The sequence below is a fragment of the Panthera pardus genome, unplaced genomic scaffold (assembly GCF_024362965.1).
Source record: "Panthera pardus isolate Hobbes unplaced genomic scaffold, ASM2436296v1 HiC_scaffold_3, whole genome shotgun sequence".
NCBI classification, from domain to species: Eukaryota; Metazoa; Chordata; class Mammalia; order Carnivora; family Felidae; genus Panthera; species Panthera pardus.
In genome coordinates this window covers 36156250-36175953 of record NW_026526876.1, presented here as the reverse complement: position 1 = coordinate 36175953, position 19704 = coordinate 36156250, and the positions used below count along the sequence as shown (strand labels likewise).

The 19704-nt window shown below is 52.9% G+C and overlaps 1 protein-coding gene, 1 long non-coding RNA gene and 1 pseudogene across 6 annotated transcripts in view; 1 reads left to right on the top strand and 2 right to left on the bottom strand.

The window, feature by feature from the left end:
• Positions 1–2285, bottom strand: part of SRCIN1 (SRC kinase signaling inhibitor 1) — a 67478-nt gene extending 65193 nt beyond the window's left edge. For 3 of the 5 annotated variants that reach the window (XM_053892356.1, XM_053892357.1, XM_019415961.2), the window contains exon 1: positions 817–1084. In XM_053892356.1, coding sequence (XP_053748331.1) covers positions 817–940 — 124 coding nt within the window. In that variant the 5' untranslated portion in view covers positions 941–1084. Of the gene's footprint in view, positions 1–816; positions 1085–1969 lie in introns of those variants that run through there. The other 2 variants (XM_053892354.1, XM_053892355.1) reach the window with 2 other exon arrangements.
• Positions 2286–10155: 7870 nt separating this feature from the next.
• LOC109247389 (uncharacterized) lies at positions 10156–13430 on the bottom strand. Its single transcript, XR_002071718.2, has 2 exons — positions 13339–13430; positions 10156–10574 (listed from the first exon to the last, which is right to left on the bottom strand). It is a non-coding gene; the product is annotated as an uncharacterized LOC109247389 (long non-coding RNA).
• Positions 13431–16164: 2734 nt separating this feature from the next.
• On the top strand, positions 16165–16591 carry LOC109247492 (40S ribosomal protein S19-like; annotated as a pseudogene).
• The last annotated feature ends 3113 nt before the right edge of the window (positions 16592–19704 follow it).

Here is a 19704-nt window from a genome sequence, read left to right as displayed (position 1 = left end):
GGGCAAAGCCTTTGCACTCGCTGCCAATGGTGTCTGGGTGCCAGGCAATCTGGGTGGAGGGGGGGGTCTTATTCTCGCGACCCCCTCCCCTTACGCCCAGAGCCCTCACCCCCAAGCCCTACTTCTACACCAGGCCACCAGCTAAGTCTCTAGCCCAACAACTCTTAGCTCCCCTGGAGTCCTCCTTCCTGTGTGAATGCCAGGCCTTGACACTTGCTCACAGTGGCCCCAACACCAACCAGAACCAGCAACCCCCCCACGCATAAACCCAAACTGCCCCCCACATACATACACACGCCTAACCACGCCAGAAAAACCACCCCACCATGACAGCTGCCACCAATAATGACAGAGCCTCACATTTTCATAGTGACAGTCTCCACCAAATGCATCATCCATTCTTTAAAACCAGCAAGAAGGATAGGGACGGGAATGAGAGAAACTGAGGCACGAAGTTAGACAGCAAAACAATAGGCTCAAGGTCACCCAGACTAAGATAGCCAGAGTCCGGAATAAGGTATCCTACCCCGCAAAGTGCTCAAACCCCCCACCAAGCAACATTCAGACCCACAAGCCTGAAGTCTGGTCAGCTATCCCCCACCGCCAATCCTCATCTGTTTCCCCTTCCCCCCAAACAACCGTAGCTCCAACATCTCCTGAAACGCCTCAGTCAGGTGCCCCCCCCCCTCCCCGCCACTGGGGAAAAACACTTCCCTTAAAGTTGGGGGCTGCAGGACCTCCTGCTTCCATAGTATTTGGAGAGAGGGGAAAAACAGTCAGGGATCTCCTCCTTGCACAATCCCTGTTCCTGCTCACCTGGCTCCCCTCGGCCCCCAGGGTCCCTCGGTCCGGCCTCCTCCCTGGGAGATCGCGCGCTGCCCTCGGCTGTCCTCTCCCACCAGGCCAGGGCAAAGCGCCGGAGGCACTGCCAGGGCTGCATGGGGAGGGGTGGGGCGGGGGGGCTAGCACTAGCAGCCGCACACGCCCCGCCGGGCCCTGCCAGCCGAGCTGCGGAGGCACCCGGCCGGCCCCCTCTGCTTCCACCAGCATCCTGCTGCCCCCACCGACAGGACTCGGAGCTGGCCCGGGAGCTTCTGACGTAGCAGGGGGGTGCGTGGGAGGGGAGGGGGGGCTATGGCGCGTCCCTCCCCAGCCCCGCCCTCTGCCCCTCAGCCCCCAGCGGTCCCTACCTCCTCACTCACCCCGGATGCTCCCCCCAGCTGGGGGCGCCCTCCCCTGCCCTCTGGCCTCCGCAGGGGGAGGGCTTAAGATCAAATAGCCCCTCCCCCCAGCCACTCCCTCTTATGGCCCCTCCCTACCCGCCAGCTGAGCGGGGAGCTGGTCCCCAGTTTCAGCAACTGCTGCCTAGGCTCTAAGGTCTCCAGGGCTAGGGCCTCGAGGTGAGGGGGGCGGGGGGAATACAGGCTTGTATCCTGGCAACACAGCCAACCCCAGAATGCACTCATCCCCTTCCTTCCCTGGGGGGCTGGCGCAAAGCGCCTACCACCACCGTCCAAGTGTGTTCACCCCATTCTGGGACCTGGGGGAAAGAGAGGCCTTTGAGGCTCCCCCCACTTCTCCGTCCCCTTCACGTCCCCTGCATTCTCCTCTTCCTCCACCACGGATGGACCACTCCCCTCCCCCACTCCCCTCACCGTCCATCCCCCTTCCTTCTCTCCACCCCTCCTCCCTCCACACGTACCCCTTTAAATTTTCACCCCTCGGGCCCCCTCCCCCGGGCATCACGAGGCCCTCCCCGCTCGGTCTCCAGCCTCGCCAATCCCTGACCCCCTCTGGTCCCAGGACTCCTGTCGCCCAGGTCCGTCTCCCAAGCCCGCACGCCGCGGTCCCCTGCCCCCCCAACACCTGCGCCCCGAGCATCCCTCGCCCCACCGGCCGCCGCCTCCCCGGACCGGCCGCCGCCCCCGCCCCCGGCCGAAGGGAAAACACACAAAGAAAACAGAAATACCTTCCACTTAAGCATGGAGGCACATTAGGGAGGAGAGAGACAGGGACATGCCTTGGGACGGAGCGTTCCCCATCGGGCGGGGGCGCGGGGGGCGGGGGCCCCGGGCCGGCCTGCCTGGCGCTCGCCCTCTCGCCGCCTCGCGGGCTCCTCGCTCGGCCCCAGCCCCGGGGCGCGGTGCCAGGCGGGCGGGCCGGGGGCGCGGGCCCCGCCGGGGTGGACCAGCTGGGAGGGCGCCGGCGGCCGGGCGTGTGGGTGCGCGCGCGCGCGCGGGCGTGTCACCGAGTGTGCGAGAGCGAGTGTGTGTGTATGTGTGTGTGTATGTGTGGGGGGGCGCGCGCGCGGGCCGGCGCGGGTGTGTCACTGCGGGCGGGAGCGCGCGCGGCGCGGGCACCCGCGTGTGGCCGGAACGTACAAAGGGCCGCCCCGGGTGGCGGGGAGCGGAGGAGGGGAGGGGGCGCTGCGCCTCGCGCCCTCCAGCTGCGCGGCGGGATCCCGCGGCGCGCGGCCGGGCCGGGGGTGCGGGGCGCGCTCATGCTCCCCTCCCCGCTCCACCTGCTTCTCCCACCCCATGCAATCCTCTCGCCACGATAGAGATGAATCCCTGAGGCCCGGGACCGGCCTCGGAGGAGAGGGGTGCACCTCGAGGTGGGGGGACTTCTCGGTCTCCAAGCCCTGGCACGCCTTGGGTTGGAAAAGCATCTGGGGAGGGACCGGGCAGGGAGGCAAAGGCGGAGCGCGGGGACTCGGGGGCCACTTTTCAGCCAAGGTGACCTCCGGAAGCCACAGCTGCCCGATGCGGGAAGAGTCTGGACCCTCCTCTGCCTCGACCGGGACACCCCCTTCCCCCGCGCCTTAGACACCTCTCTGCCGCAGGCACCCAGTCCCCCGGCGCCCCCTGCTGGGCTGTCTCCTTGCCCCCAGCTCCGGTTGCGGCCCCTCCTGCAGGCATCTGCTGGAACTGCAGAGGCCCGTGCCGGGAGGGAGGGGAGTCTGCTCATCTGTCAAGTAGGACCCCGAAGCCGGGCGCTCCAGCCCCTTCTCACACCTCTCTTGGAGATGCCACTGCCACTTCGAAGGCAGCCTGAAGAGCACCAGCTCTGCCCCGCCCCCGCTCGACTCCCACCCCCTCCCTGTCCCACCCTGGCCTACCTGTTGGCTCCACAGACTTCTCCAGCTCTGACCGGCACAGACCCTGACCCTGACCCTGACCCTGACCCTGACCCCTCCTCCTGTTCTGGTTACTTGCTTCCTCTCTCCCTCTTGTTCTCTGTCCTGTCCCTCCTCTCCCAAGCTTCTCTTGGGGAGGGGAAGGTGGACTGAGTCCCCTGCCCCTTTTGTTTACTCCTGGCATTCCCAAAGCCAGTTTAGATGGAGCAGAAAAGGGACACAGTACACCTCTTCACTGTAGGACACCAGGCAGAGTGGCAGGCAGGCAGAGAGGCAGGAGAGAAGACCCCACCCCAAGTGGCCCAAATGGCAAACCGGTTTCCCCACTTCCTGGTCTACCCGGTTGCAACCTTAATCTAGGCTCTCCCATTTTCCTGCCCGCCCGCAGGCCTGCCCCTGAGCCAGCCACATGCCTGGCTAGGGGCTAGTCTCCAATGCCCCTTACAGATTAATCTCCAGTTGCAGTAACTTAGGTGGTAGGGCCAGGGCAGGAGGTGGGGGGTGAGGGGAGGGCCTTCCCAGCTCCAGCAGGATAGCTCAGGAGAGCAGCCAAGAGCAGTGTCTCAGACACACAGTCTGGGCACACGACCCCAGTCGGCACCCTGACTTCTCCCATCCTGGGCCAGCTGCCTCTCCCTCTGCCAACTGGACGGTGCCCATCTTTTGGCCGCTGAGCACACCGTGGGCACTCAGCCAGCTCCCTGCCTGGCTGTCTGCCCAGGATGGGCATGGGAGGCAGCAGGCCCTGTGTAGGGGAGGGGGCAGTGCGAGGAGGGGTGGCTTCCCCCCAGCTGCTTGGACACGGCCTCCTGAGCCTCTCAGAGCCTGCAGCCCGGGGCCTCTAGCTTCTGTTCCTCCATTCAGGACTCTGACTCAACTATACAGACTCTGCCCTTCCTCTCCCTGTGGGGTTCCCCCTGAGGCAGGGTCTCTTCCCTGCCCCACTTTGTGCCCACCTAAGGAGAAGGGAATCAGCAAGTGCTTTACTCACAGTCTCTAATTTGACCTTCTCAACCCTGCGGAAGTGGGCATTCTCGGCCCCATTTCAGAGATAAAGAGTTAAGGCTCAGAGAGCAACAGCCATAGCCCGATCTAAGAGCAGCAACGCTGAAATTCAAACCCGGATCTGCCTGACTCCAAAGCTCCCAGCCTCGTTTCTATCACCACCACCACCACCTCCTAACCCTATGGACTGCCAGAAGCAGGGGCAGCCTCAGTGGATGGAAGAGATCTGGGCTCAGGAATGTATCTGAGGTTAAGACATACAGGTATGTCCAGGTTAAGGAACTGGGCATTAGCCCTGGATGATGACTGGAAAAATGCTTGCCCCGTCACATGGAGACTGGGGGGAGAAGTTCTGTGAACCAGCCCCCAAGAGACTGGGAACAGTTCCAAAGGCATCAGCAGGACAATGCTTTCCCCACCCTAAGGTGACCTCCTGCGTCATAAGGAGCTCTTCCATAGAGAGGAGCTTAAATCAGATCCAGATCTTATTTTTTTATTTGTGTAGTTCACTTTTTGTTTTTCTTTTTTTTCTTGGAGAGAGAGAAAGACAGCATGAGTGGGGGGAGGGGCAGCGAAGGGGGACAGAGGATCTGAAGCGGGTTCTGTGCTGACAGCAGTGAGCCCGATGTGGGGCTCAAAGCCTCGAAATCATGAACCGAGAGGCCATGACCTGAGCCGACTTCCAAGTCGGACGTTCAACCAACCGAGCCACCCAGGCGCCCCTGTGTAGTTCACTTTCTAAATTTTTTTTAATGTTTATTTATTTTTGAGAGAGAGAGACACAGAGCGTGAGCAGGGGAGGGGCAGAGAGAGGAGGAGACACCGAATCCGAAGCAGGCTCCAGGCTCTGAGCTGTCAGCACACAGCCCGACGCGGGGCTCGAACCCATGAACCCACAAACCATGAGATCATGACCTGAGCTGAAGTCGGACACTTAACCAACTGAGCCACCCAGATGCCCCTGTAGTTTACTTTTTATTTTTTATTTTATTAAAAAAAAATTTTTTTTACGTTTATTTATTTTTGAGAAACAGAGTGAGACAGAGCGTGAGCGGGGGAGGGGCAACGAGAGAAGGAGACACAGAATCCGAAGCAGGCTCCAGGCTCTGAGCAAGAAAGCGGGCTCGAACCCACAAACTGTGAGATCATGACCTAGCTGAAGTCGGACGCTCAACCGACTGAGCCACCTGGGGGCCCCCGTAGTTTGCTTTTTAAAGACAAATCCTTAACATTCCTGATCATCTGCAGAGCTGCGAGTCCATTTGACCCCCTATTCCCCCAACTGCTTCATCCACACCCACCCAACGCAGGGCAGCTGGGTCGCAAGGAGGGATAAGAAAAGATACAGCTTCTGAACAGAAACAAAGACCCTGAGGCCCCCCAGTGAGCCAGAGGGCAGATGGCATTGACCCCATGAGATCCTCTGCCCCATCTGCAGGGAAGAGAGGTGCCCCCCCCCCAATCATCTCCAAGGCAGAGTCTCCCGGGGTAAGGAAAAGGCTGGAGAAGCCATCACCTGTGATCAGGGACAGAGCAACACAGGCATTATTTCTCTAGCCGAGAGACGAGAGCTGCTCCTGTAAGTTGGCACGGTGCCTGGGCACAACCAATATGCCAGCTGCCTCCACCTGAGATGCCTCAGGTGCTACCCCACCCCCACTCTCATTCCTCAACAGGTAACTTCCCTCTGGCCCTCCTCCCCTGCATCTCTGGCACTGCTCTTGGTGGGGAAGGGACCGCTGGCGTGTTTGAGGGCGCAAAGGGCAGTTTAACCGCCCACCTTGCCCTTCTCACACACTGCACGCAGCCCCCTTGCCTGTTTCCGGGAAGCTGCAGGAGGGAGGTTATGGGGGAGCATGCTAGAGGTGAGGATTCTCGGCCTCTCCTTCCCCAAGGCACATTCAGAACGGGGAGTACACCTGCACAAACATCTGGGCGGAAAGAGAGAGATGGGACCAGGGGTGGGCAGAGAGGGGCATGTGGGCCTCTAGGGAAAGGCACAGGGAAAAGGATGATGTGGAAATCATGGCTGCAATATGCTGGACTGCTCGCTCGGCCACCGTGGGACCCCCCCATCCCTGATCCTAGAGAAAGCCCCCTGCCAGTGGGGCTATTGTCCAACCAGGGCATGTCAGGGCTCCCCCCCCCCCCCCCGTTTGGAACATCCACACTCCATCAACGGTGGCCTGCAGGCAGTGAGGGAACTGTGATATGACCCTGTTCTGGAGAAGGAGTGACCAGGGGCAGTGACCTGGCGTCCGGTGCAGAAGCTGGCATGGGAAGGGGACGGGAGGAGGAGGAGGGCCTTCCCTCTGCCCCAGGCATGCGCCCTTCGGACCACAGCCTAGCGCCTGAGAGCCCCTAAATGTCACCTCTCGCATTCCTGGCCCTCCCATTCCCCCTCCCACCCTATAGGAAAGGAGTGAATAGCAGGTTTCAAAAGACTGTCCTTCAGTCCCTGTGGTCCCCCTCTCCAGCTTCTTATTGTAATGAATGCTAATGACGCTCCATAATTGATGCCCTCATTAGCACATCAAACCCACTTTCGGAAGAATGGAGAGAGAATGTGGGAGGGGGTTCCTCTGGGGTCCTGACTGCAGCCACCTCAAGCCAAAGAAGAGAAGCCTACATGTCCCTCTGATTGGCAGTTTTCTGAGCACAAGTCGTTGTCTTCCCTGTCAGAGGGCCGACAGGGGCCCTATCTCTGCCATCAGACTGGAGCACGGAGTCCCCCTCATTAACTAGGGCTCCCCCTCAGGGTCGGGCAGTGGTTCTTACACTGAAGTGAGGATCGGAATCCCTGGAGGGCTGCTAGGGCCCATTCCTGAAGTTTCTGATTCAGTAACTTTGAAGAAGGGCCTGGGAATTCGCATTTCTAACAAGTTTCCAAGAGCTGCTTTGAGAACCAATGGGGCGGGCTCGGGGAGGGGGGGTCGGGTGGAGGGGACTATCCTCTGGTTTTCCCAGCTTACGGCTTTGCCTGCTAACGCAGCTTCACTGGTAAGTCACCAGTGGACCCAGGTGGACCACAAGCCCCACTCCTGCAGGACCACACCCAGCGTGGCTTTGAGGCTTTAGATTTCACCATCTGACCTACATGCCTTGGTCGAAACGGAAGGACACCCTCCCACGCCCCCACTCCAGCCAGCAGCCTCCCAGACCTGCCGACTAGCCTTATAAGCCTAGGGTGGGCGGTGGGGGAAGGATGCAGGTATCATCCTGACCTATTTTACCCATGCTGGCACCCCGGAAGCCAGCTCCCTGCCTTCCAAGGTTAGAGCAACCACCTGTTTAATCGTGAAAGTGGGCGGAACCCTCTCACACGTTGCTGGTGGGAAGGAAAAATCGTTCAGCCACTATGGAAAACAGTTGGGCAATTCCTCAGAAAGTTAAACACAGAACTACCACACCGTCCAACAGCCTAATGGTCCTTCAATGGATGAACGGCTACACAACGTGTGATCTATTCATGCGACGGAATACTATCCATCCCTAGAAGGGAGTGAGGTGCTAAGACCGGCTTCAAGGTGGACGGCCCCTGAACATGGGCTAAGGGAAAGAAGCCAGACACACATGGTCACATATCGCATGATTCTGTCTGTGTGAAATATTCAGAGTAGGTATGTCCATAGAGATCTGGTTGGAGGAGGAGGAAGGTGCGGAGAGCAACGGCTTAATGAGTATGTGGTTTCCTTTGGGGGTGAGGAAATGTTTCAGAACTCAGTGGAGGTGACGGTTGCACAACAGGCCGAATGCGCTAAATGCTACCGAAGTCCACCTCAAAAAAATAAATAAATAAAAGGTAATAATGAAAGTAGGGATCTTCCAGGGAGCTCGTTCCATCCACCCACCTGCAGCATCTACCTTTGCTGGAAACAGGAGCTGGTGCCCCCATGAGTCCTGGCCTTTCCTGACGCCCCGGGCCCCTGACACCTCAGAAGATGTTTGCGGGACCCCAGGATGCTGTTTTCTGGACCCACACTGCATCCCCGAAGCCTCCTCCTCTGCCCGGCTCCCACCCCAAGAGAGTCTCCCTTTCAGGATCTTGCTTGCCCGACAGGCAGGATGATCTCACAGCTGGGTCCTGAGGAGCTAGCTTCCCATATTAACGTGCCAGTGCCTTCCGCCCCGAAGCCGAAGCCGTAGACCCACCCCTCCCTGACCTTCTTGCTCCAAACACAGTTTTAAAAAGCCGTCTGGTTTTCCTTCCCATTGATGATTTTAATCACCCTCTAAATGGGCCCCCTGCTCTCCGGAACCTCCTCCAATCTTCTCTCCACTGAGAGACCCCGGGGCGGGCTGCTCTGGGTGCTGGTGAGGTAGGGAGGGGTCCCAGGATGAATCAGGCACATTTTCTGCCCCACTAGAGCTTTCCACTCAAAGGCCTTCAGTGATGACCCCCTACACAGGGGATTGTGTCCTTTGAGGACCTTAACTGTCAAGGTCCTGACAAAAGTTCTGTGCCCTCTCCCTCGAGAAATGAATATACACGCCCATCCACCAAAAAAAAAAAAAAAAAATCTGTGGGTCTCCCTGACCTCTGTAGCCCCTCCAAGGACCCCCAGGGCAAGGTACTCAAAGTGTTGGCCACAGACCAGTGTGGTCACTGGTTCACAAGAGGAGTACAGAAATAGAGAATAAGTGTGGAGAAACTTTTACAGGGATTTGACATTCCCACAACATCCTAGAACAGGGTCATTTTTGCTATATATTTTTTATTTTTATTTTTTTATTTTTAATTTTTTTAATGTTTATTTATATCTTTTAATTTTTTTAATGTTTATTTATTTTTGAGAGACAAAGGAGACAGAGTGTGAGCAGGGGAGGGTCAGCGAGAGAGAGAAAAACACAGAATCTGAAGAGGCTCCAGGCTCTGGGCTGTCAGCACAGAGCCTGACGCGGGGCTCAAACTCACAAGCCGTGAGATCATGACCTGAGCCGAAGTCGGATGCTTAACCGACTGAGCCACCCAGGCACCCCTAATGTTTATTTAGCTTTGAGAGAGAGACAGAGCATGAGTGGGAGTGGGGGCAGAGAGAGAGAGGGAGACACAGAATCCGAAGCAAGCTCCAGGCTCCAAGCTGTCAGCACAGAGCCTGATGTGGGGCTCGAACCCACGAACCATGAGATCATGACCAGAACTGAAAAGTCAGAAGCTTCACCCACTGAGCCACCCAGGTGTCCCTTCACTATATTTTTTTAAATGTGGGTTCACAGTCCATTGGAAATTGACAACAATAAAAAGGTCTTTCACCCTCAGAGAGTTCGAGAAGCACTGCCCTAAGGATCCATTCACCTCAGGGGAGAATGCCTGACATAATAAAGGTCCTAGCTTGGCATTCGAGGCCCTCCAAGATCTGTCCCCTAAATCTTTCCAGCCTTATCTCTGGCTACCTCCTGCAATACCACACACACACAGACACACACACACACACACACACACACACACACACGTGCTTGCGTGTGTGCATGCGTGCTCTGTATCTTCCCTTCGCACGCCAGCCTTTGCCCATACTGTCCCCACCACAGGGTGATCTTTCCTTCTTCTGCACCTGTTGACACCCGATTCCCAGTTCTAGTGGCTCAAATTCCATTTCCTCAGCGTAAAGCCTTCCCGACCCCTGCCCTCCTCACGTGCAAACGCATTCTAGCTGCAGTTTCCTCTGCCCTGGGCTTTCATAACCCACTTAGCTTCATTTGGGGCCGTCCATCTCCTCCCTGCAGGCAGAGCTTCGGTCCTCTTGGTCTCTTCCGTCTTCTCCACCCTCCAGAGTGTCCGCGCTGCGTGGATTCTGGGAAGTCTACTGTCCCGACCCTCCTGGGTCTCTCCTGTGGCTATTCACCCACGTCTACCTCTTCTATGCCAGGCCTTCTGGGCTTCACCCTCCGTCCCAAGATAGTTCCCAGGTCTCCATACCACTCCCTGCCCTACCCCTGGCTTTACCCTCCTTCTCCGGGGGGGGTTCTGATCGCAGCAATAACCACTGGGGACCAAAAATTAGTGGCATACAAGATTTCCAGGAGTGAGAAAAAGTTAATTTGACTTATTTTTTGAGTCGGAAGTCCTATTTGCAAGTGATACAAAATTCAAAAGGTACAAAAGGAAATAGAGCGGAAAACCAGGTTCCCCATCACGGCCTCTGGCCCCACAGGTACCCAGGTCCAGCACCAGAAGCAAACACCATTTCCACTTTCTTTGGCCTTTCAGGGCTTGCCCACGTGCTCACCAGCATTTTCTTTGTGTTCTCTTACCCACACGGCAGCAGGGGAGATACATTCAATGATATAAACCGGACGTTGTTTGCACCAGAGCACATAAAGGTGCCCTGTTGGGGCGCCTGGCTGGCTCAGTCAGTGGAGCATTGCGACTCTTGATCTTGGGTTTGTAAGTTCGAGCCCCATGCTGGGTGTAGAGATAACTTAAAAACCAAACCTATAACGAAATAAAATAAAAGTGCTCTGTTGATGGATATTTGGGCCACGTCCGGTGCAAGAGATACCCTGGTAATTATTTCAGTTCACACAATGTGAGCATATCTGTAGAATAAATTCCTAGAGGGTGTGTGCACAATAAGTGTTTTAAATATGAACCATTATTTCTGTTCTTGCCCCACTTAATGGATCCACAGCAACCGATCTTTCCCAATTGAGTCACTTATTTCTCTAGTTGTGTGCCAGCTGGGGAAACTGAGGCAGGCATTCTCTCCCCCCCCCGCCCCGCCCCCCCTCCCCACCCCCCCCCACACACCCATAGAATCCCAAATTGGACAAGGCACCTGAAAGGAGAAAGAAATCCAGCCTCATCAGAGTTAGGAAATGTCCCAAGGACCCTGTCCACCTCGAGACACAGAGAAGGATGATGCGTCCATCTTGAAAAGGCAGGAACTGAAACAACGATCACTTTTTGGGTGAAGGAGGAGACAAGCCAGAACCCTCCAGGCGTTCCATGTCAGAAAGAGAGACTGAGATCAGCTCTGAGTGTGAACTTCCTGCCAGTTGCAAGAGGGGTGATGAGGGCCTGGCAGCAGGCCGGACTGTGGGTGACTTCCTACTCAGAGAGCATTAAACCAGGATTAAGGGTGGTGGCCCGGCCAGGCCTGCTGGGAGGCAGAGGGCTGGAGCTGGTGACCTGCGTGCAAGGGCACAGCCCCACCTGGGTGAGAAGCCTGGAAGCTGGACCAATAAGTCAGGGTCCAGAGCTTTGCGGTCTTCATGGCAACCCCGTAACCAAGCCAAGGAGGGCAAAGCAAGGATCAGATCACGAGAAGCCCATTTTGCAGATGAGGAAACCAAAACCCAGAGAAGTGAAGACACTTGCCCGAGGCTTCACAGGTGAAGCAGGGCTGGAACCCAAGCCTTCAGCCCCCAAGTCCAATGACATGAACGCCACTGCCTTCCTGGGGCTGGAGGATTCCCACGACAGGACCCGGCCTTGGTTCCTTCACCAACTTCCGCCAGACCCCTTACACCCCCACGCCACCCTCCCCACCAACACCTCCAGCGCGCAGCTGCAGAGCACGGGGGGGGGGGGGGGGGGGGGGGGACTGCTGGGTGAGGCTGCAAATCCCTCTCCTGTCTAACAACTGAGCTGAGAGAGGAAGACAGAGGTGGGAAGAGGTCCCAAACTCCCATCTCACGTGTCCTCGCCCGTCTCAGTCCCAGACTCTCTCGTGATAGGAAAGTAGGCCAGTTTGGAATATGTCACGGATATTTTCGACATTCCCATCTGTACTATAGCATTGCCTAGAGCCAAGGGGGGCGGAGCCAGAACCTCCGTGCCGGATGAGGGGTACACCTGCTACCTCTGGGGCTCAGAGCCCAGATGGGGGCTGGGAACGTTTGCACAGGGGACCCTGAAGGGCCCTGAGCACGTGTCCAGATGCCTGGACAGGATGGGACAAGAGACCAGCCACATCTGCCCTCTTCCCAGAGGAGCAGGAGCAGAACAGCTGTGATTTGTGGACACCATCCCACTGCCCCGGGAGCATTGTGCCTGGCTAGCCTAGGGGTGGAGCACTGAGGAGGGAGCAGTTAGTCCTGCAGGGAAAGGGGTCTGGGAGAGCTTTAGTTAGGGGAGAGACGACTGATATCTGAGTCGGGCCTTGAAAGGCGAGCAAAACTTTTGCTGGGGCGGAGGGTGTTCCCAGCCAAGGGGTATGCTGGGGGGTGGGGGGCTGCAGTCACTGAGGCTGGGAGGTCGAGGGCTGACCAGGGCAGCAAGAGAGGCTGGGCAGAGGGGTACTAGCATTGGAGAAGGAGTGTTATGGTGAATGCCCAGCTAGGAAGGTTGGGGGGCGCCTGCAGGTGCCCAGGGAGGCTTTTAACTTACACGATTCAGAAAGGACATGTTGCTGTGGGCAGGGACAAATCACCCTGGGAAGGGCGGAGGTGCAGAGGACGAGTGAGACTTCTCTTTGAGCCACCAGCCACCCTGACCAAGTCATTCTCCAGTTTGCTGGCAGGGGCACCTCTCCTGACTGCAGGAGGGGAAACCAACCTGAGAAAGGAATTCCCTGCAGAAGTTAGCGATCCGCTAGCTTAAAGAGGTAAAGGTTGGGGTGGGGGTTGCTCATCAAGGGATTCTCCTGGCAAGGCTGGTGGAGGAGACATCTGGACACCGTGTTTACGAATCACCTACTACGGGCACTTTGCAACATTTCCTCGCTTGACCCTTTCCGCAAGCCCAAGAGGTAGGTATGCTCTGCGCCTTTTTATCAACGTGGAAACTGAAGTCTGGGTTTCAGGGGTAAAGAGGCAAAGGGGAAGCACAAGTCCCTTCCCTAAGGTCCCACAGCTTGTAAGTGCGATAAGAATCCAGGTCTGTCTGTCCCCAGAGCCCATCCCCTTCTTCTGTCACTACCTCCCGGAAAAAAGCCAAGGGTCCCTCTCAAAGAAATGACTCCGGCTCCAACCTGCACCCCTATCTCAGTCTCCATCTTGGACCAGGCTACAGGGCCCACAGCAAGCCCATGAGATAGCCACTCTCAGATCAGAAAACAGAGCCTCAGAGAAGTTAAATGACTCGCCAAGGAGCAAGTGTCTCTCCCCCCCCCTCTGCCCCTCCCCCCCAAATAAACATTGAAAAAAAAAAAAGAAAGAAAGAAAAGAAACCAGTCCCCGCTCCCCCAGATGAGGGTTTAGAGGAGATTGGGCTATCGGCACAGGGAGAGTCTCCAGTCGCACCCACTAAGTCCTACCTACTGGCTGCAGGAACTTGGGCAAATCGCTGATGTTCTCTGCATCTGGAAGAACGGGGAGCTGCTTCGCGGAGTAGCCCGCCGTGTATTAGGTCACTGCCAGCCTCCCAGGTGGGCGGCCCCCCCCCTCCAACCCGGGTGACGCCAGTGAAACCCCCTCCTCCCCTGTTCGTGGTGGCTGGTGATAGGTGCACACTTTGCTTCCTGTTTCCTCCCTTCCCAGGACCTAAAGCCTCTGCTCCTTGTTCGGTTGCAGACTGGGGGCTGCCCAGCCTCCCGACCCGGTCCAGCCCTGGATCTGAGGCAAGAACCTCCGGGGTTATAAGAGCCCCGAGGTTCAGGGAACACGTTCAAGACCCTTATGCAGCCCTGAGGAGGAGGGACCCAGCTCTTCGCTTTCAAGGGGATGGACAGATTCGTCTGTCAGGCTTCGGGCCAAAATCAGGAAACTCCTACCGAGGGACAGGAAAAGCAGAGTCTGACCCTAGGAATTCAAAATAATCATAGTCGGAGCCATTCTTAAGCACTTGGGATATTATTTTATTCAATTTAATCCCCTGTGTGTGTAAAATCCCATTTTATTTTATTTTTTTAAGTTTATTTATTTACTTTGAGAGAGAGAGAGAGCAGGGAAAGGGAGGATCCCAAGCAGGCTCCGCGCTGTCAGCACAGAGCCCAGCGCGGGGGCTCAAACTCACGAACCGTGAGATCACAACCTGAGACAAAACCAAGAGACGGACGTTTAACTGACTGAACCACCCAGGCTCAGTCTAAAATCCCATTTTAGAGTTGATAAAACTGAGGCTCAGAAAAGCAAAATGACTTGCCCAAGGAATCCAAGTCCGCGGCTCTTCTCTACCTCCAGGCCACGGGCCACACCTTGCCCTCCAGTCACTGGGCTGCAGGCCAGGGCTAAACTCCAATCCCCAAGTGTAACCAGAGGTAGAGGAACTGGCCCAAAACCTGGGGGGAACGACTCTTGCACCTCCCTGGGTCGTTGCTGCTTTTGTGACCCCTTCTTGGGACGGCGCCAAGGGTCAGGAGATAAGAGTCAGGTCCTTCCTAGCTCCCCATTGCTGCTTCCAGAACATCACTCCGTCACTTTTTTTTTTTAACTTTTAAAAATGCCTATTTATTTTTGAGAGACAGAGCACAAGTCAGGGAGGCGCCAAGAGAGAGGGAGACACAGAATCTGAAGCAGGCTCCAGGCTCTGAGCTCTCAGCACAGAGCCCGATGTGGGGCTTGAACTCATGGACTGCGAGATCTTGTCCTGAGCTGAAGTCGGATGCTTAACTGACTGAGACACCCGGGCGCCCCTCTGTCACTTTCTTGCAAAAAGCCCCTGCTCCATCCACCTGTGCCACTCTCCCTCATGACTGTTGTCCACTGACCTCCCAGCCCTGCTTCGCATTTGTTGAAACCTCTTCGCATCCCAATTCCTAATGCACCCTGGGTAACTCTAAAAGTCCCAGCATCTCCATTCTACAACCTTTGTATGCCAACTCACGTTCTCCTCTGCCCACACCCTTGTTCCCATCCTGGACACTGTCACCACCTATGCGTGCTCCCATTTTCCGTTCTGAACTCACCTTCTGCTCCTTTGGTTCAACTCTTCTTCAGACAACTGTTTTTCAATCCCCAGTCAACTGACCCTGAGATGATTTTCCCATCTGTCAGCCCCCTTCTGTCTTCATTCTCTTCTCTTCTTCAGCCCAGAGTCTCTGCTTTATCAGATCATCTTAACTTCTTACCCTCTGTCTTTTGTGGTCACACTTGCCTGGCAAAACCCTAACACTGTACCTCCGATTCAAGAAGTCTCCTTTAGCACATCTGTTTACCACTCCATCCTCAAAAACCCCTTTAAAAGAGAAAAAAATATCCTAGAGTTTTAAAGCATATTAGACTATACTGATGGCAAAATCCAACAGAGAAGAGGAATCCATGATGCCATAGAGGGAGTCCCTAAAAGTGTAAATTTTTGTAGAAGAACCTATTAATGTCAGGAAATGTAGATTTCCTATTAATGTCAGGAGCAAGGCAAGTATGTTACTCTCATCATCCCTATTCAACATTGTACTGAGGTTCTAGCCAGGGCACTAAGGCAAGGGTAAAAGGGCATCCAGAACTGAAAGGAAGAGGTAACACTGTCTTTGTTCGAAGATGGCACGGATTTTCATGTGGAAAATCTGATGGAACCTAAAAAATAGCTGTTAGAACTAACGTGTGTGTTTAGCAAGATTATAAGATCAAGATATACAATCAATTATATTTCTAAAAATAAGAACTACTTAGGGGCGCCTGGTGGCTCAGCCAGTTAAGCATCTGACTCTTCATTTCGGCTCAGGTCATGATCTCATGGCTTGTGAGAGTCAGCTTAGGATTCTCTCTCTCCCTCTCTCTCTCTCTCTGCCCCTCCCCTACTCACATGTGCCCTCTCTCTCTCTCTCTCTTTCTCAAAATAAATAAATCAACTTTAAAAATATGAATTACTTAGGGAAAAGACTGACAAAGAATGTATAAGACCTGTGCACTGGAAACTACAAAATATTGCTTAGAGACCTCAGTAAATGAGGAGCTATACTATGCTCATGGATCAGCAGATTCAATAGTCAAGATCAGTTATCCCCAAACTGATCTATAAATTCAACACAATCCCAGTCAAATTCCCAGCAGCTTTTTTTTTTTTTTGTAGAAATTGAAAAGCTGATTCTAAAATTCTTGTAGAAATTCAATGGACTTAGAATAGCCAAAATAACTTTGCAAAAGAAGGTGGGGGCAGGTAGCTGGAAGGCCCTATCCCCTGGCTGTCAGCACTGAGGCCACATATGTCTGGAGTTACTGCAAAAGACGTGAACCTTCAGGGGTTCTTCAGAGCTCCAGCAGCCTTTCTCAAAAAGTTTGGGAAGCTGAAGCTTCCTAAATGGGCAGACACTGTCAAGCTGCCCAAGCATCAAGAGCTTGCTCCTTGTGATAAGAACTGGTTCCACACATGAGCATTTCCACAGAGTATCTCTCTGGCTGCACCAAGTTGGATCCATGACCAAGATCTATGGGGGCCAACAGACAAACAGCGTCGTGCCCAGCCACTTCAGCTAAGGCTCCAAGAATGTGACCCACAGCATCCTTCAAGCCCTGGAGGGGCTGAAAATGGTGGAGAAGGACCAAGATGGGGGCCACAAACTAACACCTCAGGGACAGAGAGATCTGGGCAGAATCTTCAGAGAGTTGGCAATCGCAAACAAGAAACACTAGAACAGGGGTGCCTGGGTGGCTCCGTCAGTTAAGCAACCGACTCTTGATCGTGGCTCAGGTCATGATCTCTCACGGTTCGTGGGATCAAGCCCCACGTTGGGCTCTCCACTGAGGGCATGGAGCCTGCTTAGGATCTTCTTTCTTCTCTCTCTCTGCCTCTCCCCCTGCTCGTGTACTCTCTCCCTCAAAATAAATAAACATTAAAAAAAGAAGAAGCAGCATTAGAACAAATTCTGGGTTAGTAAGTTGCTTTGTCTGTGGAAGAAAAAAAATCACCAAGCTGAAGGACTTACACTACTTAATTTCAAGACTGTTAAAAGCTACAGTAATCAAGATAGGGTCCTGTTGAGGGGCGCCTGGGTAGCTCAGTCGGTTAAGCGTCTGACTTCAGTTCAGGTCATGATCTCACAGTTCGTGGGTTCGAGCCTGCATCAGGTCCATCAATATGGTCTTTGATTTTCCACAAAGATGCAAAGGCAGTCTAGTGGGAAAAGGATAGTCTTTTCATTTGTTGAAATGAATATCTATGTTCCAAATAAAACAAAATAACTCACACCACTGTACAAAAATTAACACAAAGTGGATGCTAAACCTAAACAGAAGCCTAAAAGTATAACATTTCCAGCAGAAAACATATAGGAGAAAATCTTTGTGACCTTGGGTTAGGCAAAGATTTCTGAGATAACAACACCATAATAAAAATTGAAATATTGGATTTCATCAGTACTAAGGATTTTTGCTGTATCAAAGATACTGTTTAAAGAACAAAAAGAAGATGGGGCGCCTGGGTGGTTCAGTTAAGCATCTGACTTTGGCTCAGATCATGATCTCACAGTTCGTGAGTTTGAGAGCCCTGCATCAGGTTGCATCGGGCACTGTGCTGACGGCTCAGAGCCTGGAGCCTACTTTGGATTCTGTGTCTCCCTTTCTCTCTTCCCCTCCCCCGCTCATGCTCTGTCTCTCTCAAAAATGAATAAATGTTAAAAAAATTTTTAAAAACAAAAACAAAAAGAAGAGCTACAGACTGGGAGAGAATATTTGCCTAGCATATATATCATAAAAGACTCTTACCCAGAACATACAAAGAACTCTCAAAACTCAATAAGAAAACAAACAAACCAGTTTTTTATTTTAATTTTTTTTTTCAACGTTTATTTATTTTTGGAACAGAGAGAGACAGAGCATGAACGGGGGAAGGGCAGAGAGAGGGAGACACAGAATCGGAAACAGCCTCCAGGCTCTGGGCCATCAGCCCAGAGCCTGACGCGGGGCTCGAACTCACAGACCGCGAGATCGTGACCTGGCTGAAGTCGGACGCTTAACCGACTGCGCCACTCAGGCGCCCCAACAAACCAGTTTTTTAAATGGGCAAAAGCTTTGAACTGACGCTTAAACAAGGGAGGCAAATACACATACTGGAAGATCCTCATTATCAGGCATTAGGGAAATGCCACTTAAAACTACAATGAGGGGCACCTGGGTGGCTCAGTTGGTTAGGCATCTGGCTCCTGATTTGGGCTGAGGTCATTATCTCACAGTTCGTGGGTTCGAGCCACACATCAGGCTCTGTTCTGATGGCGGGGAGCCTGCTTGGGATTCTCTGTCTCTCTAGCTCCCTGCCCCTCCCCCACTCGCTCCCCATCTCTCTCTCTCAAAATAATTAAAGATTTAAAAAAACAAAGAGAAAGGAAACAATATTTTTAAAAAAACTACAATGAGATATCACTATTAGAATAGCTGAACAAATTTTCTTTAATGATAATACCAAGTGTTGGTGAGAATGTGGACAAGTGGAGTTTTCATACACTGCTGGTGGAAATGGAAAATGGCACAACCACTTTGGAAATCAGTACCTTGATTTTTTTAACGTTTATTTATTTTTGAGAGAAAGAGACAGAGCATGTGTATTTTAAATATGTGTACTTTAGGGGCGCCTGGGTGGCGCAGTCGGTTAAGCGTCCGACTTCAGCCAGGTCACGATCTCGCGGTCCGTGAGTTCGAGCCCCGCGTCAGGCTCTGGGCTGATGGCTCGGAGCCTGGAGCCTGTTTCCGATTCTGTGTCTCCCTCTCTCTCTGCCCCTCCCCCGTTCATGCTCTGTCTCTCTCTGTCCCAAAAATAAATAAAAAACGTTGAAAAAAAAATTTTTTTTTTAATAAAATAAAAAAAATGTGTACTTTATGTATTGTCAATTAGTCTTCAATAGAGCTATAAAAGTAAATAAAAAGAAGGAATAATCAAATAAAACAGTAGCGTTAATCTGAAAAAATGAGATATAGATACTGGGAAAAGCAAAATCATCTCTACATGCAGATATATTATTATCTAGTCAGAAAAGTCAAAGATTCCGCTGAAACCTTATAAATCTTATAAGCAAGTTCAGTAAAATGGCTAGTTAAAAGAAAAATGTAGGAAAATCAATAGTTTTCTTTTTTACCAACACAAACCAATTCTAAAATGTTTTTTAAAATGATTTTATTTATAACAGCAATTATAGCCATGAAACACATAGGAATAAATTTTGCCAGGGACATACTAGAAGACCTGAATAAATGGAGAGATGTATGCCATTTTCTCACAATGGTAGAATACTTTGGTAAGGCTGTCAATTTCCTCCAAATTACTCTATAAATCCAATGCAACTTGAGTTTGAAATTCTAACAGAGTTCTTTAACTGAAACTAGAAAAGATAATTCTAAAATTCATCTGCAAGAGTAAATGGGTACCAAGAGAAAAAAATGATTTAAAAAATAAGGATAATGGGCTGAGTGGGAATTGCTTACATTACCACTAATCCAGATGTGCCATAAAATAGTCGGTATTATAGTAAGAATAGGATTTGTCTTCACACATATTAGATACTTCACAAACATTTGTAAAATGATCAAGTAAATCAATAAGCTAACAGATCAATAGAACAAATAGTCCACAAGCAATATCAAAAACCTTTTTCATATGGTGAATATTGTAATAAAAAGTTTATCATGTATTTCTATTAAATATGTCCTTAATGTCCATGAGCACCTCAAAGTCAACATGTCCCTGATTGACTTACCCACCTTCCTTCTCTCTCTGAGGCCCCCATCCCTACTCCTGCTCCTCTCCCTACTTCCTG